Source organism: Aplysia californica, unplaced genomic scaffold (assembly GCF_000002075.1).
Source record: "Aplysia californica isolate F4 #8 unplaced genomic scaffold, AplCal3.0 scaffold00368, whole genome shotgun sequence".
Taxonomy (NCBI): Eukaryota; Metazoa; Mollusca; class Gastropoda; order Aplysiida; family Aplysiidae; genus Aplysia; species Aplysia californica.
Window position 1 is genome coordinate 172542 of NW_004797638.1, and position 14679 is coordinate 187220.

The window sequence follows — 14679 nt, forward strand, 5'->3', positions numbered from 1 at the left end:
CGTGACTCTGGGGCCGAGATTTTGATTGATTTGCATAGTTATTCCAAAAAGCTTCTTCTTTCGCTTGATACCGAAACGAAATTTTTCAGGCTAGTAGTTTTAGTATTAGAGCCAATAGAAGTGCAATCGTGTTACCAACACTTCGTAGGTGTCTCGACTAATGAAAAGCAACACAACTGAGTTTGAAAAAGGAAATAACGATGGATTTGAGCAAAAACAAGCATATGACATATCAGATGACTCAGATTTTGATGAAAACGTTGTTGCAAGAGTTTGGAGCGATTCAGATTGATCAGACGTAGAAAATCTAGAATTTAGATCAAGGGCCCGACCGCGAGGCTGAGAGTGAGAGTGGCGGGTGGGACACCCCGATTGAACTAAAGTTAGAACATTTTCTACAGTTTGCGCTTACATATAGTTATGTTTTTCTGAAACTACATTCATTATTCGTTTTAACTTTTATTTTTTCAGGATTTTAGGAATTTGTCTAGTATTTTTAAGATGTGTTTTTTTAAAGGTTTGTATTCACAGGAGGTGGGTTCCTTCCCCTTGCTGAGGATCTAACAATGGACTTCCCATCCAGACCCTTAGGGTATAATGTGTTAATGAAGTCACAGAAGTTATCATGTTCCACCCGTTGGGCAAATTGTAAATTAATTTTTCTTTTTCGAGGTCAACACCTGTTATGTCCATTTAACAATACATTTCTGTGTGGATTTTTCTAAAACACATTGACTGAAAGCTCCAAAAAAGTAAATATGTAGTTTCCAAGGACTCTCAAACTCATTTGAGCATAGTAGAATTGTAAAAGGGCTGACACATGTCACACTCATAACTGTGCCTGATCTACAACAGGGAACTGCTGCTTTTTCTTTCCTTTTCCTTACTATTGTCATTTTCCTCTACTTCTTTTGTATGTTTGTCACTCTCTTGTGACCTACTATTTTGGGGTGCCTTGATAGTTGAAGCAGACCTTGTGCTGTTGAAGCTAGAGAGGTGAGCAGTCTATGTCTGATTCCCTGTAAAGACTTCTCTGTTGACACCCACCCCTTGGCGCTCATATGACCTTATGCAGTTGCGAGCGCCTTAAAGCCCTCTACTGTAAAAAAAAATTTAAACATTTCTCACTAATTATTCCTAAGCTAGCAGGCCACCCCCACCTCCTTCAGTTACAAATATTCATCTTCTGTTCAAGAGGGATGGATATTTTTTTCCCCCAAAAGCAAGGTAAATGAACAGACTTTAATATGTTACCGGTAACTCCAATTACCCAAAAACTGATGACCACCTGATTCTACCGCGTCTTGACACATGCATTCACTTTTCTTAATAAATGTTCTGTACTAAAAGAGGACTTGGATTCAAAAACAAATGTGCACATTTATGTGTAAATCAGAAACTTGCCCGTAAGATGGGTCTGTTTCTGACACAATATGTGAGTTTCCCGAGCCACATTTCCGAGTTTTCAATACAATGACAAAACATGTAGGTGGTGTTTCTCTAATATCGATTCATTTTATGGGTTAATCTTTGAAGTCCTATTGCTGAAAATGAAATTGCATTGTTCTAAATCTTAACTCGGTGCTTTTATAACTGTCATCATAGTCATGAAGAAATGCCCAGTTTATAGAATTTTATTTCTTTGCATTACCATTCCTTTTCTCCCTTTTGTTTTGGAACTTGGTCAGTAGTTTAGCAATTCATTTCACGGCTTCATAATTTTGTGTTTCTTGTCCGCCAGGCATCATGATTTTGTGTTTTTTATCCACCGCCAGTATGATCACCAGTATATGGCTTCCCATCAAGGACGCGGTCAGTCTTCCCACAGCAACCAACCTTCAGGTAGCAGTTTTTCCTCTGACCGACAACAACAACTGGGCCAGCACAATATGTACATGAGACCTCCTCACATGGCTGCCTACAGGTCAGACTTAGTCACTGAACTGTAGGACATGCATATCCCAAGGTAGTGTTCTCTTATTCCATTGTTAAAAAAACGGAATTAAATTGTTCTCCATGACGGCATTTTGTTACATCTTTCAGAAGCAATACTATTTTAACAAAGAGTTGAGAACTAAGAGTGCATGTAGGATGAAAGCTTAACTGGTGTTGTATTAGTGGTCAGTGTGGAACTGGTGTTATGAATGTGTTAGTGTTAGTGATCAGTGTGTAACTAGTGTTGAGAATGTGTTAGGGATCCGTGTGTAACTTGTGTTATGAATGTGTTAGGGATTAATGTGTAACCAGTGTTATGAATGTGTTTCTTATCAGTGTGTAACTAGTGTTGTGAAAATGTTAGGAATCAGTGTGTGTATCTGTAAAATATAATGAGGAGGAAAAATCAACATTATGTTCCTATTACTGGGTGCTCTAGTAATTTGTCACATTTTCTTTGGGACTGAAAATGTTGAAATAATAATTATTACTGTGCTGTAATTAGTTTGAACCTGTCTTCATGTATGTGGTCATGGCCTAGAATATTGATGTGTCACTAACTGAGCACTGTAAGGATTATTTTCTAGAAGAAAGCTTTGGACGGTTGAAGCATCCCATTTTAATTGTTTGGGGGTTTTTTCCACTATATTGTGCACTGGCTTCAATCTGTCTTCCCTTTTATCAGTATGGTAAAATAATGCTGATTATTGTATGAGCTGTTGTATGGCTGTAGCTGAACAGCAAGACCCATAGATAACAGGTTACGTTGTGCTCTGTTTTGCCATATATATGCCTTTTAATTCTAAATGTTTTCTTTTCAAATGAGGTGTGATGAAGATCAGATGAAAAATATGTTCTTTATATTCAATTTGTGCTAAAGTTATGTGCTGCTGGAAGTTCTATGCAGGTAGAGATTATATCAAAGGTATACAATGTTTGGACCAAGTTAGTTGCTGTTCGTCTTTATGTAATTTTTGCGTGGATATGTGTCTGTGTGCATAGACACAAGTGTGCCTGAAGCCACACCCAGATTTAGACCAAATCTTCACAAATGTGATAATATTTATTTACTGATTCTTCAAAATGGCAGTTGTATCAAAATGGTTACAAATATCAAAACATGCTTAATGCTTGTTTTCTTTTGATTGTTTTCATTTGAGTGTGGGTATTTCATGGGCTCTATCCTTCTTTGAGTCTTCTCCTTCATTTCAGTGTTTACTCACTTGATACTGGGGGTTTTTTTTCCAAGCTGGATTTTGAACACTATATTATTCTGTTTTGAGGTCATAAAAATAATGGTACTGAAGTTCTGAATTCATCGTACAAGATAAAATGTTCATACAAATGAGAAGATAATTATGTTAAAGTGGACACAAATACCAGGTTCCATTTCACATAATTTTTTTTATTTCGTTTTTCATGTTTGGTCTATTGAGCCAATTTTGTCATATCCAGTTATAGACCTCACTTCTATCTTTCCCGTGCTGCCTCTGTTAAATGCAGAATTATAAATGTCTTTTCAAGATTCCAACTTTTATACTTAAGATGAGACAAGGTAATTAGCCAAAAAATTAAATCGTGTTTCAGAAATATTGCTATAAATAACTCACAGCCGATTGTTCCTCTTTAATCATAGCTGTTCCAGTTTCGTCTTATGCCTGCTTCTCTTTCGTCACTTACCTTTCGGTTCAGTGTAGAAATATATGTGAGGCAGCGTGATGGAATCAGGCTCTCGTCAAATTTTGGGCATGTAGAGTTATTGGTATCATCTTAAAGCTTGTTCACTTGTCTTTATTTGGATTTAAAAAATATCCATTTATCTTGAATACAAGTCACGATATTAGCGAAAGAAGGAGGTGGGGTCACCTGTTTTCAGAGAGAGTCTGTTGTAACTGAAAATTTACTTTTTTGTGCCTTTAATCTAACCTTTTCAGAAAAATTTACCCAGAAATGAGTTCTTTAATGGACATGAAAGGTGTTGAGGCAAAAAAAAATTTTTTTATAAAAATTCACAAACCTGCAGAAAAATGCAGGTTTTTTCACTTTGATTATTTTGACGAGAGCCTGATTCCATCACGCTGCCTCAAATATAGTACGTCTACTTTTGATATTCTCAGTTTTTGGGTTCGTTTAAGAGTAATCGTTCCAGCACAGTAGAATTGTAAATGGGCTGATTCATGTCACGCTCATAACTGTGCCTGATCTACAACAGGGAACTGCTGCTTTTTCTTTCCTAATCCTTACTTTTGTCATTTTCCTCTACTTCTTTTGTATGTTTGTCACATTTTTGTGACTTGTTATTTCCGGGGTGCCTTGATAATGGAAGCAGACCTTGTGCTGTTGAAACTAGAGAGGTGAGCAGAGTAAGTCTGATTCCCTGTAAAGACTTCTCTGTTGACACCCACCCCTTGGCGCTCATTTGACCTTATGCAGTTGCGAGCGCCGTAAAACCCTCTACTATTTTTTAAAAAAATTATTTAGTGGATCAACAGTAACGATATACAAGAGGAAATCAATTCCACACTTTCCTTCTTTTTAAAGGCAGAAAACGTAAAAGAAAAAAGTTGGTTCCCTAGTGCTCCTGCCACCAAATCCATCAGCTAACCCCAGGCTAATATGGTTTGTTACATTTTTACTGGGCTTTTTTCATGAGAGGGATGGTTCGAGGAGAGAGAAAAGATGAATTTACCCTTTGATAGACCTGGATAAAAAAGAAGACAACCAAAAGAGTTAGCTCTGAGGACCCTGATTCTGAGCCATTTAAACCACAATCCTGTCTGCCCCAATCCCCTTCCAAATATAAGTAGACTCATATTTGTGGATGTTAGATAGTGACAGTCTTTTTAGAACTGTTATTTGTTTGTTTACCACAACTTCACTTTTAATATTATGTTGGCCTTAGAAGGAAATGAACTTATACTAAGATTATACAGAGAAAGTTTATGATGAAATTGCAACACATGAGTGATCAAATTGAAACACTTCAAATAAGTCTTGCTGTTTTATTTGGATGTCTTTTTTGACAGGCGTCTCAATAAACCATTGTACAGAACAATTATGAGAACTTTTGTGCAACGAAATTGTGTTATTGCTTGAAGGCTTAGCAGACAAATTGGTGTCTGGAACTTGACTTGGTAAACGAGAGCCAATGTTTCATTGGCCGATGTTTCAAATTATTTGATTGACCGTCGTTTTAGATAGATTATTAACCTAGTATTTAGTTGAGAAAGGAACATGGGGGGGGGTTGACAAAACTGTAACACCCATTCGAAGATCAGTTTATTTTTTCTTCCTCTTGAGTGATGGCATAATAGAATACCTTTTGCCTACATAGTATTTTTCTTTCATATCCTTTGTGATAAGAATGCCTTACAGAAGGAAACAAAGGTGATTTCTTTAAGTGTTTATAGCAGATATCTGGAAATTCATAGCTTCTCTTACAAGGGTTGCTTAAGGTGGCCCCACTTCCAGTGCTTGTAATGACTCAGCAACTGTAGGACCAGTTGCTAGCTGAACAAACATTTAAGGGTAGCAACATGATAATGTAGTGTCAAAGAGGTTATATTATATAATACTAGAGCAAGCGTCAGACATCGGGGCCTTCCACCCTCATAGACATAGCTGGGGCGCCCCCATTTACTTGCCCTTGAGGTTCTGTGTCCCAGAGTGGGCACAAGCAGCCCCGGTTCGTTTATGTGGTGGACATCACTGTCACGAACTGTTATCTCTTTGTGTAGTGTGCAAACCTGGTGGCTCCCCCTGCCTTTGTAGAAACATGTTGGTGGAAAAATAATATTGTCCATCCTGCGAGGGCCGAGTCATCCAGTCCAGGCTAACTAAGGGAGGGGTTCCTACCACATGTGCTCATGGGAGTGGATTAGTATCGTTATCGAAGTAGTCTGTTGTATACTTTGATAGTTAAATTGTTGATCACTGTATACTACAATTGAATCATATCAATAAGTGTAGTACCTGTTTCCATATCCAACACCTGGTGAAGTTACCTGTGAGTTCTTATTTAAGCCTATTAAAAGTTGACTTATATGTACCACCAGGGGAATGTGGTCATATTTGTTGAAGTGACTGATGTGCTCTGTATGCTTTATTTGTAAGGTGTTGCTGTCGTCAATTACAAGTGAATTAACAATTTATTTATACTTTTTTAAAATTATGTGTGGGGAAAAGCTCCTGTGTTTGCAATTTCCTTTTAAAGTGTGTACTGACCTGGACCCACTTGCCCCGCCATATGAAACTTGAAACCCCCTGCTGTTGCATAGTGTGTTGTGCTGTGACTCATGACATGAAAGCTGCTTGGATGCTGTTTGCTAATTGGCTAGTTGTGATTTTATTGTTTTAGAAGCGTTGACTAAATATCGGCTTTTGTGATTAGGGGTTGGGAACTGATAACCACAGCATTAAAAAGTGTAGGATGACAAAGCAACAAGATATATATATGCTTTCGTGTACCTGGCAGCAGGGTTTCTCAATCCTATTTGATACTCAATCCATGAAATTTTTAATGACAACTTCATACCTCTTTGATTTTGCAGGGGAAGGGAGTCATGGGTAGGGCAAGAATATGTGAACCATATAAGTTCTTGTCACAATTTGGTTAGCAGGGGGTTGTTTATAGCTATTTCTGGTTTGGAATTGTTTTCTTTTTATATGTTAGTGGTCAGTTACAATGTGTTTGCTTGAAACCCTATACTTTGATAATCAGTATTATGGGAGCTTTTAGGGTTTGTACCAAAACTTTCTTGCAGCATTATTATTACCATGCCAAAAGTAGTGTCATCAGTGTCGAAGTGTATTTGCTTTGTGATTTCAACCAAATTTGTTCATTAAGATGTGAAACAGTTCTCACTAGTAGACAATTTGTTTTCAGAATGAAAAGGACCTCTGTCAGTTGACAGAATCTTTTTTTTTTCTTTTAATGTTGTTTGTAATACTTGTATTTTTCTTACAAACCCTTATCTTTTTACTTTTCTTTTTTGCTGAAGATGAAATAACAAATACAGGACTAGCAAAAGGACTACTTTTTTAAAAGTTGTTTTCTCAAATGTGTATTAGCTGCAAGCGCACTGAATATATTGCTTAGTCAGTATACCATTAGTTATATGGTCAATATATGGAAAGAGAGAAAAAGAACTTTGTCTTACTGTGTTCAGTTAGTCATTGTTTAACCAAAAGACTGTTGAAAACCATAAACGTCTTTGTGCTGTCTTTCATACAGAAGTTGGCCTTAGACTAATAGATGATTACTTGAATTTGAATCGATTACCTTTAGGGAAGCTTTTTACCAGCTGCTACTTTACATGTTTGACTTTACACAATTTTTTTTAATTTAAAGATTTCACATTCCACTTGAATTCCATTTTGCTCTGTGTATAGTGGGTCTATGCATACAGCAAGGTTATGGGACTGTGATGGTTCTTCCCTGTATATATTATTATGTTCTCAGCACATTCTCTTTCATATAAGCTGACATACCAAGTTGTGACAAAGATATTTTTATACAGAGAGTTTGTTTTCATCAAAATCCTCTTACTGATGAAAATAGATTGCTATCTTTGAAATCTCATCATTCCCTTTCTCTCTTCTGACATGTATTTTTGTCCATGTCCCACATAAGTATACGCATGATGCAAAAACTCTTCTACATTTCTTGTATCATTTTTCTTATTTATGCTTTCTTACGTTTAGTGTCTCAGATCTGAATATTTATAGTAACAATGATCAAGTCTTTATATGAGAATTGGTGCTGCCTCTTTGTCTACATTTTTCTACTCTGCACTTAATTAGTGTTGTCCCAGATTTGTTTTCTGTAAGTTTAATGCGTTTCAAAGGGGTTCATAGGGGATTTATGCTGTTTATTCTTTCTCATGCTTTTCAAGCATTTATTTTGTCAAAGTTTGGATGTTTTTTACACAAATATTGCATGAATGGAAACCAGTGCTAAGTATGGTCCGTCCTTCCTAGATATATTCCCGAGGATAGCAAGAAACTGAGAATCATATTTTTATTTCTTCATGACCAACTGGAAAGAAGCTTTTTTGATGAATGAATCATTTTGAAGGTCAGTGCCATATATACATCTGTGTATAAAGGCTTTACATTTATAGAAAAAAGAATGTTAGTCCATTTAATTTCACATATTAGCTAGCTTTTGTTATTATATGAAAATCTGAAGATAGGATTGCACTCCCCATTTCTTCTGTAGGTTTGTTGTTTTTTTAAACTTTGTGTGATAAATTTTTGACATATGGCATTGAATTGACCTTGCTTGCTGATGTCCTAGTGTACATTTTTGTGACCTAGTATTTTCTCCTTTCGAACATTCTGTTTTTATAAAAGTCCGAGAAATACTAATGGGTAGGTGTAGAGATAATGTGAAATAGGTTTATCTCTTCTTTTATACCTTGCACATCAAGAATATATTGAATCCTGCTTGTTTTTTAAATTGCTCTTTCATCACATCTCAAAATTCATTTATGTCGCAAAAAAGTTATTTAACATAGCATTTGTTATTGTCATTTTCTTTCTGATGACAAAGTAAAAAATTAACTGTAATTTAGTGCAGACTGTTGAAGTCTGGTCACCGAGAAATCTGAGAAGAAGAAAGTGGATTTAAAAAAAATTCATTTAAGTACCCTTCACTTGGGTCACACCAAGGGTCCTGAAATCCTCAAATCTGCCACATTATTTATTTTGTTGATTTTTTCTTTTTATCCTTTCAAAATGCCGATGCTCTATATGCTGTTAGAAACTGCTTTTCTTAAGTGGAATAGGCGGATTTCAAAACTGTGTTAGGGGATTTTTATGAATTTACAAAACCGTGATAACAACTAAAATTATGGCTTTTGAAGTTCCTGAAAGGTTGAGATTTCAGACGTTTTCAAAACTTATTCTTATCGAAAGTCCATGTGGTCATGAGCCAGGGCATGTATTTGGTTGTTATGTTCGGAACCTTGGATATGCCTTAGCAGCTGTTCACACATTTCCAGGTCCTTTGTTTCTTGCTTGATGGTGGCTGAAATCTAGTGGGTTGATTAGCTTATGTGTGAGAGAAAGGCTATGTTTCACTTAAGTTATTATGACCACTTTTTTATATTTCTTTTTTATGTTGGACCATTAATTCTCAAGAACAGCAGGGAAATGATTATTATAATTCAGAATCTCGCACTCTGTCACAATAACTTTCTTATCTCTGGCGTTGAGGATGTAAAATATTCTCACAAAAGATGTTTACTGTTCTGTATTTTATAAGCTGGTCTTTGGCCACTTTATAACTGTCCGTTCTATGCTTATTTCATTTTAGAGCATGGAAATATTTTTTGAGGGGGATGTTAGAGGTTAAGCTGTAAATTTGAGCACTTTTTCTTCATATTGTTTGGTGGTACAGCAACTGTGTAACATGCAGGACCCTGGGAATGTCATCTTGTAACTGGAAATGCATTGCAGATGTGAAGTCCCTTCATGTACTTAAAGAGGGTTGACCTCTAATCTTCGGCACTTATATATATGACCTTATCGTGTTGCAAGTGCCGTAAAAACCCTTACTAAAACTAACTAAAAAGAGGGTTGTTACGCTTAAGGTCTCCATCCGGTTCACAATATTGTGTTCGCAATGGCTGTTATTGCATTTCTATTAATTGGTTCATTTCATCTGAAGTGACAGATTTTTTTTTCTTTTTCCCTTCTCTTATTTTACCTTAAAGATGGGGACATTTTGACTGTAGAAGTTTAAAAAAGGAAGGGCAGAGACACTTTTACTTGTCAATATTCGAAAGAGATATATGTCAACATTTCATAGCTTTCGTGTCATTCAAGACAGGTGTGCTGACTGTGCCAAATAAAGCTGACTTCTTATGGATAAAGTTGTTCACATTCCAAGCTAAATGGGTTTTTTTAGTAACTGTTTGGATTACTTACTTTACTTTCCTTGTCTGATCCAGTGGCCATCTGAGTTCTAGCCTTTCGGCCTGCTGTTTGGATTAAATTATATATGTACTCGCCTGTGTTATTCTAAATTTGTCAGGAATTCCTGAAACATAAAGACAAAACAGCTTTAATGAAAAACTCCCTCTATCATTCAACCCTACTTGTTTTCTGATAACACTTGAACGTAAAATGACAGATTATTTTCAAAAGATTTTTTTCTTTTGTGGTTTGTTTTGTACAATGTGGTTTGTTGCAGTGTTGTAGTTAAGAGGTGAGCGTGCTTTCCTGGATATCACGTTCAACCTTCAGCACAATCCCTCAATTTTCTTCCAGGTAGTTTGCATGAGTTTATGATATTGACCTTGTTAGAATACTAGCTGTTGAATAACTTCATGTCGCTGACACGACTCTGTTGCATGATTTTTTTTTAAAATAAAAAATTGTCATATGTGAGGCATCGTGGTGAAATCAGGCATTCATCAGAATAATGAAGTCGAAGAAAACAGCATTTTTCTTCTCGTTTGGAAATTTTTATAAAATTTTTATTGTTTGGCTCAACACCTTTTATGTTAATTTTAAAATGCTTTTCTGTATAGATTTTACTGAAATATGTTGATTAAAGGTACAAAAAATGTAGATTTTCCATTTCCAAGGACTCTCAAGCTTTGTAAATAACCCAACTTTGGTGGCTATTTTCCTGCTAATTTTACTTCTGAAACCGGGTTACCCCTACTTCATTCAATCCAAAATAATATCTCAAGTTCTGCAGAGGATAGATGGGTAATGTTTTCATGGAAAGCAAGACAAATGAACAAGTTTAAAGATGATAGGCTACCAATATCTCCATATGCCCAAAAATTGACACGCGCCTGCCTGATTCTACCACGTCGTGACACATATAGTGTATTATATCATATATGTCTGTATTTATACATTTATATATAATATATGTAAGCAGCATCCTGTGTTAGCTGCACAGTACCCTGCTTGAAGCACATCTATTAAGCACAACGAATGTAAATGACTGTTAGCATGACTGAGAAGAGAAAAAATTATCAGTGAACCCAGTGTTGCAGAGATAATACTTGACATAACAGTCAGGCAGATGAAGTTGTTGTAGTAATCTTTTCTCAAATATGTACAAAGGAATCAACAATCCAATTTCATGTTTTATGTGTACACCGATGTAGTCTCAGTTCTGGGCAGCATATCCAAAGGTGTGTTTGCTTGTTGTACAGGACCTGTGCGTGTATTCCTGTTGGTCTCACTGTGAAGAAATCCATACTGCTGAGCCTGCCATATATCATCTTGTACAAAATTCCATATCACTGCAATAACAAAGAGTGTCCTCACTTTGTACACTTACTTGTACCTCATGAAAAAGCACAAGTATAATTTGTTCTCCTTACATTTTCATTTCTCTACTCTCTTTAGGTTTACACTTCACCATGTGGTTTATTTTATCCTTTTGAAAGTGTTACAAAATGTCAGGGGGGAATCATTTTGATGTAATCTTTTTTGCTGACAAAATTTCACCCAAGGAAGCATAGCCTGTGGTAATAAACTTTTGTTTAGGAGCCGATACAATCTAAAGATCTGATCAGGAGATACTTTTTTTTTTTCCTCTTCAATACATGAACAAAATATTTATGTGTGGATACAGGTCTAATTTACCCTTGTATTCATATTTATAATTATATTTTTTATTGGAAACTGCTAATTTATGAACTGTTATTTCTTTCTATCTTGTATAAACTGTATATATATTTTATTACTGTTCATATTGTGTGGTCCCTGCTTCAAACTTAAGCTGCAGATGTTATTGCCTTGTGTACTTAGATCCTGCAGGACTGTTGCAATCCAAATAAAGAATCCGCCACTTTGAATAAATATCTCTACTCTGGATTTGTTGGTTGAGATTTTTTTGTTATGACGTTTTTATAGCTTTTCTTTTAAATTCTACTTATTAAATAAGCCATACAAAGATGGCAGAAAGCTATCGGTAGGATGTCCTACCTACATCTTTCATGTCGACTCTGCTCATTCTTTTCTGATGTCTTCCTTTTTGTTTCTCTGCAGTTCATGGCCATCTTTAGAACTTTATACAGGTGAAAACCCCAGAAACTGCAGTCTGGGGCCTGAATTCAAAATGACGCGTTTGTGTGTACTGCAGTGTAAATTAGTTTTTGTTTTTAAAAATAATCCAATACATTTGATCATTTTATGATGACACAAAATAGTTGGAAGTAAATTGTCATTCGGTATCTGCAAATAAATTGTCTCTGTCCTCTGCAAATTTTTTTGCGAAGTCTATGACTCGTACCCAAATTATCCATTCCAGAGATATTCCAACTTACCGTACTACGTTTTCCATATATGTATATGAAAATCTTAATTTAAGTGCAGTCTTGTGATGGATGGTTGGCGGATGCCCTGGTGTGGTTTGCTCATTCTTTCCTATCAATCTATCATCCCTACCTCTCCTCTTTTCCTGTGCGTGTTACTCTCCTGTAACACTTTTAGTCTTTGGCACTTTATGACCTAATAGTGTTAGTCAACAGACATAATTATTTTGGGATCTTTAGTTTTAGTAAGTGTTTTAGGGCACTTGCAACACAATAAGGTCATGTAAGTGTCGAAGATTAGAGGTTTTAATGTTACAAGAGAGTAACAAACATAAAAAAGAAGGAGGAGAGAAGGACGATATATATGTTCGATAGGAAAGAAGAAGCAAACCGCACCAGAGCACCCGCCAACTACCCACGTTTTGGAGTTTGGGTCCAAGGTCTGACTGTAAATAAGAAGCTACAGTCTAACCTGCCAAGAGAGACACCTGTACAAACAGCAACTTTCTATTTTCCTCCCTTGCGTGTTTTCTATATATAAAATGATACTACATAAAATGATAACCCTGTCCAAAACACTGCGGCAACATTTTATCTGCCCTGTGGTTTTATGCACCCCGCATAATTTAGCAAAATTTGATCATTTTTTGCATAATTTCTTATTATTTTCCTTTATCATTCTTTTTTAAAATTAACAAAATCGCATAATTTCACATTTTTGGGCTCAGTCTGCATAATTTCAGAATTTTTTTTTGTGCATAAAACCACTGGGACAGTTTCATCAACCAACAACCAAAAAAACCCTTAGATGACCACACAAATCTCTCATAGCGCAAATCGTTGCTATAAATAATTTATCTGCCCCTGATGCTGTGGACAAGCCATCATAATCCATTCACCTGTTATTATAGTTAGCCTGAATAATCGCTGATGGCACATTGTGAAAGTAGGTTTCAGGTCCCTCTCACTGTTTACACAAGTTGACTAGTTGGTAAGATTTTTTTTTAAAATGGGTCTTGTCTTTCGGAAGTCCTAAACCTTCAACTGCCTCCAGTCGGGACCTCAGAAGGCAACGATTTGTTTTCTTCATTTAAATCAGTCCTGACTACGACAGTAATTTTCTCCTTGATAGCGGATGACTGTCTTAGAAAGTTTCGACTGTAGATTCCACTGGAAATTATAAATTTGCTGAAAGTCTGAAACTGAAAATGGCCATTTTGCACTTGAAAAGCTTATTTTTACAATTTCAAGTGAATGCCAAATCTCTCTCTCTTGCCCTTTTTAACTCCTAATGGAGCACAGGCCATCAACAGCATTACTCCAGCGAAGCCTGTCCTGAGCATCCTTTTCTATGTTTCCATGATGTCCCCGCTTTTTCAATTTCAGCTAGTACCGCTCGTCTCCATGTCATCTTTCGTCTTCCCTTCTTTCGTTTTCCTTGTGGGTTCCACGTTAAAGCCTGCCTGATGATGCTTGATGGGGGTCTCCTCAGGGTGGTTCCAATCCATTTCCATTTCTTCACCTGTATGTCTTCCTTTATTGGCCTTTGGCTTGTTCTCTCCCACAGTTGAGCATTAGTGACTCGATCGTACCACTTGATCCCCACTATCCTTCGTAGGCATCCATTTACGAAGCTCTGCAGTTTGAATGCCAAATACACCCCACAAAAATATGAAAAGCTTCATTTTCTCTCAAACTTTTCAAAAAGTCAAAGCCCTATTCTTTTTCTCAACCAGTTACAGTGGGCCCCACTTATAATAGTCGGGGTTTTAAAGGGATTCCCAGTCGTAGCAGGCTTATAATGATTCTATGAGTTCGATCTTCATTAATTTTAATGTATTATGCAAAAAAGTTCTTTTTTAGGAGACATTTGGACAGACATGCTCCATGTGGTCCAACCATAGAGAAAATCTTAAACGGAGAAGACAGCAGAAAAAAACAACAAATGAAGCACACAACATCTATCAACATAGCGAGGTGCAGGTGCTTGACCCATAGTAGGCCCAAGTTGTTTGTGATCATGTGTGCAGGAGAGGGAGAAGCTGAATGCACTCTAATGTTGATACAGACTTAGCATGACCTTGGTCTAGCTCACCATCACATCACATCGTCTCTTCGTGGGGTGGCAAAAGTTGTAATGTAATGGAATAAATGATTAAATGAAAAGTGAGCACTGGGTGAGCACTACATCTACCGCAGATCCAAGTTGTCATGGCTGTGTTTCTGTTCCTAACCGGTAACTATTCACTTACAGTACAGTAGATCTAGTAGTGAGGCACAAAATCATGCTGTAGACTAGAGCATGAATCATCATCATCATCATTCATCCAGTGCCAGATCTGCGACAGACATCGGAGATCATGGTTCTCCATTCATTCCTTTCCTCGGATGCTCTCAAAAAAGCTACGTATCCCTGATCTTTCCCTGTTACCCATTTGTTTAGGTTCCCTAAGTATGT

At 36.5% G+C, this 14679-nt stretch overlaps 1 protein-coding gene across 2 annotated transcripts in view; it reads left to right on the forward strand.

The window, feature by feature from the left end:
- The window catches only part of LOC101862813 (band 4.1-like protein 4A), a 34892-nt gene extending 31386 nt beyond the window's left edge, over positions 1-3506 (forward strand). For both annotated transcript variants that reach the window (XM_005103326.3, XM_005103327.3), the window contains exon 29: positions 1776-3506. In XM_005103326.3, coding sequence (XP_005103383.1) covers positions 1776-1949 — 174 coding nt within the window. In that variant the 3' untranslated portion in view covers positions 1950-3506. The remainder of the gene's footprint in view (positions 1-1775) is intronic.
- Positions 3507-14679: the final 11173 nt, after the last annotated feature.